Here is a 3,179-nt window from a genome sequence, read left to right on the forward strand (position 1 = left end):
GACCAGTCTATAGCGCGATTATAACTAAAAGTTATACTAAAACAAGTGAAGGGACTATATATCGGAAGTTGTCACCTATGAGCGGATGAAATGTAAATACTTCTTTACGAATTATTGGAGAATCCGGGTGCGCTGGCGCAAGGCCGCTTTAGCGCAGTTAAACGTCCTCTGTTGCAGTTTCCTTGGAATTATAAATTATTGGTACTTCAGTAAAATATAGGTATATTACCCTTTTTTGAGTAAATTGACTAGAAAAAAGTAAAAAAAGGTTTTTTTTGTGTTTACGGATTGTCACTCGGAGACTTAATCGGCGGCTCGTTTTCTACGGGATTGGATAATGCCGTGGCTTTTAGTGAGGATCGAGGGAATAATGAATAGAGTACGGCGCTGTCTAGGTTAATGTGTGAAGGCAAATACTCAGCATTTCTGTGGTCTTAGATTGCACGGGTGGAGTTGTGACCTTTCTATGTGTTTGAGCGCCTGCAATAGTTGTCGTTTGTGCATGTAAGTTTTGTTCGCCGCGATCCATCCGGTGTCTGCATTGTACCGAATGTAAGCAGAAACCAGACCAGATTTGACCAGGAAGTTACCGTAATTTTGTTTTTGTTCGCTACTACATCAATTAGGTATCCAATTATAGGTTACACCGACACAGGGGAAACTTTACAAGGACTATTAGATATTCGTGTTATTTTGACGTTAAGGCAAAATTTTTTCATCTCGGTCCGGAAAGATCCGAGACACTCGAAGTAACTTACGCGCTTCTGCGGTAGAAAAAAAAAATTGTACTCACACACGCCCTGCTAAAGGGAAAGCTAAGATAACCCGAGATAGTCTTTTCTCCACAGTGTACAGTTTTAGCTTGTCTTCCCCCGGTCTCTATACCTTTTAGGTGGGTTTACCGGGGTCTTCTCCAAAAGAAACCGATGTTTACACCAGTTTTTTCCGGTTTATAGTGAACAAGACGTAAGTTAGAGAAGCTATGTCCCATGAAAATAATATACAACGATGAAACCTAAGATTTCGAAAATTCAGATTGGATTGGGTAGTAGGTTCCAATTCAAAAGGTGATATTCATTCTATGTGTAAAAACCTGGCCTGTGATATTAAATGTCAAAAATTGTACAAGTTAGACTTAAAAGAAATTTTATTTTTGTAGATATAACTAAGACTGAAAAGATGTAGGTGAGTGTCCAACATAGTAATATGAAACCTCTTTTTTCTAATAATTNATATACTTATTGAAAACAAGCTACTAAATGTAATACCTTGGAAAATGCCGTTTAATACTTTTTAATAGCCTTAATTTTCGCTAAATTGATTTATCAACTTTTAATACTTTTTAAGACCCCGCAGACACCCTGTTTTACTGCTCCTGGCTAGTCCTAACTGGGTGTGAAACACTGCATAAAATCAGGCAACATTTAAAAGCATCTTCACTTTATTATAGCCAATTAAAATGCAGCTTCTTGTTTGGGGTCTTTAATTCTCACCAGGAGGGTCAGCAGGACAGCTGGGTGTTTCTCCATCAGAGTCAGAAGCTCCCGTGTTTCTGTGTCCGGCTCCTTATATTCCTCCGCACCGCTTTCTCTCTGCTCTCCTGTCTCCTGTACCAAGAAATGAAAGCCGACCAGCTTTTCATTACAATTAATTCGCGAGAAGTTAAAGAGAATGATTAAAAAAAACCTTTAGTGCATTTCTAACACTTACTGTTAGTGAAATAATTAGTGAAACTTGTTGATGTGTTTTTAATCAAAGCACTACAATTATTTATTGATGAATACTTGAAAGCAGTTAAACTATTTGCCCCCCTTACCATGCTCTGCTCTGCATCTGTGTGCTGAGTCTGCTTGGTCAACCAAAGCTCCAGGACCAGCGACCCGAATTTCTCCACTAGATCGGGATATCGATAGATGAAGTGGAGGAGAGCAGGGTGGTGGATGTAGAGGGACGAGAAGCTTTGGGAGGAGAGCGCCTTGCTGATGCAGCTCAAAGGAGCCTTCGGTGTTGGTAAAAAATATTGAAACATACTTTACTTATGATAAGCACACAAACAATCAAATTGTCATATATGGAGCTACCAGCTTCATTCTAGGGTTGCAAAAATTCTGGGAATTTTCAAAGATTGAAACTTTCCACGGGAATTTATGGGAATAAACGGGAATTTTCAAAGTTGAAGGTTGGCTCTTCATAGGGAACAAATATGGTTGGGGAAATTATATTTTAGCATAATCTTGACTAAAACAAAAAGAAGCCATTCAAGTACACTTGAATATCCATGCCATAGCACACTGCTTACTGCATGGCTATTGAGACCACACCGCCTACAGGCACTGTGCATTCCTCCATCACATGCACAGATGATTTCTAGAAGTAATATTTAACTCAACATTTATGTTTTTGTTCTTCAATTAAACAAATGATTGTTCAATCAAAGAATGTAAACTTGTTCTGTTCTACTTACAAATAAATCGGTTGAAATGTTATGTTTTTTTAATTGTATCATTTTGCATGGATGTTTTCTTATGACAAAACAAAATGTTTATATTTATACTTGGATATGACACAATTCGATTACATTTACTTCAATTCCCAGTTAGTTCCCATAAATTCCAATTAATTCCCATGGAAAGTATCGAATATGGAATATTTCCAAAATTCCCCAGCTTGACTTCCCAACTTAACTGAAACTTACCGAAAGTTTACCGAAAATGTTCCGCCCCTTTGCAACCCTACAAGTCTCCTTGCTTTAATGTTCAACAAGCTCTTTATTGTGCTCATACTGCCTGTGCTGCAGCACCTCTTTTCACCCTCTTTCTGAAACCAGAGCCTAGTCTGCTCTGATTGGTTAGCTGGCCGGCTCTGTTGTGATTGGTCAACTGCTTAGAGATGTCCCGCCCCTTAGCCTATCACGTGCAATGTGTTGGAGCGCTGGCCAATATTAGCGTGAGTGTTACTTAGTGATGTCCCCATATGGAAGTAAACAAAGGAGTCCAGTGGAGGCGTCTCAAGTGTGCAATAATATAATATGATGCTTTTTGAAGGAAACAGAAGAACATTATTTTGAGGAAATACTATTTGTTGCATTTTAAGATGAATAAAAGCTGTCCACCACCAGAGCTCCAGCTGCAGTGCATGCTGTTCTTTCTTTGTGAACAGGAAAACAACACTTGGAACTC

General features: G+C 38.8%; 1 protein-coding gene across 1 annotated transcript; it reads right to left on the reverse strand.

Annotated features, from left to right (window-relative positions):
- Positions 1-1,385: 1,385 nt before the first annotated feature.
- Positions 1,386-2,090, reverse strand: LOC104966290 (meiosis inhibitor protein 1-like). The gene is made up of 4 exons (XM_010795476.1): positions 2,082-2,090; positions 1,817-1,999; positions 1,494-1,607; positions 1,386-1,403 (listed from the first exon to the last, which is right to left on the reverse strand). Exons 1-4 carry the CDS (start codon positions 2,088-2,090, stop codon positions 1,386-1,388), a joined length of 324 nt encoding a protein of 107 aa, XP_010793778.1.
- Positions 2,091-3,179: the final 1,089 nt, after the last annotated feature.

The sequence above is a fragment of the Notothenia coriiceps genome, unplaced genomic scaffold (genome assembly GCF_000735185.1).
Source record: "Notothenia coriiceps isolate Sejong01 unplaced genomic scaffold, NC01 NC01_scaffold00037246, whole genome shotgun sequence".
NCBI lineage: Eukaryota > Metazoa > Chordata > Actinopteri > Perciformes > Nototheniidae > Notothenia > Notothenia coriiceps.

Bases quoted from the DNA above. Each gene is read 5' to 3' on its own strand.
- LOC104966290 (XM_010795476.1), bottom strand. The intron at 1,608-1,816 runs GTAAGGGGGGCA...TTCTTGGTACAG, and splicing joins CAGATGCAGAGCAGAGCATG to GAGACAGGAGAGCAGAGAGA.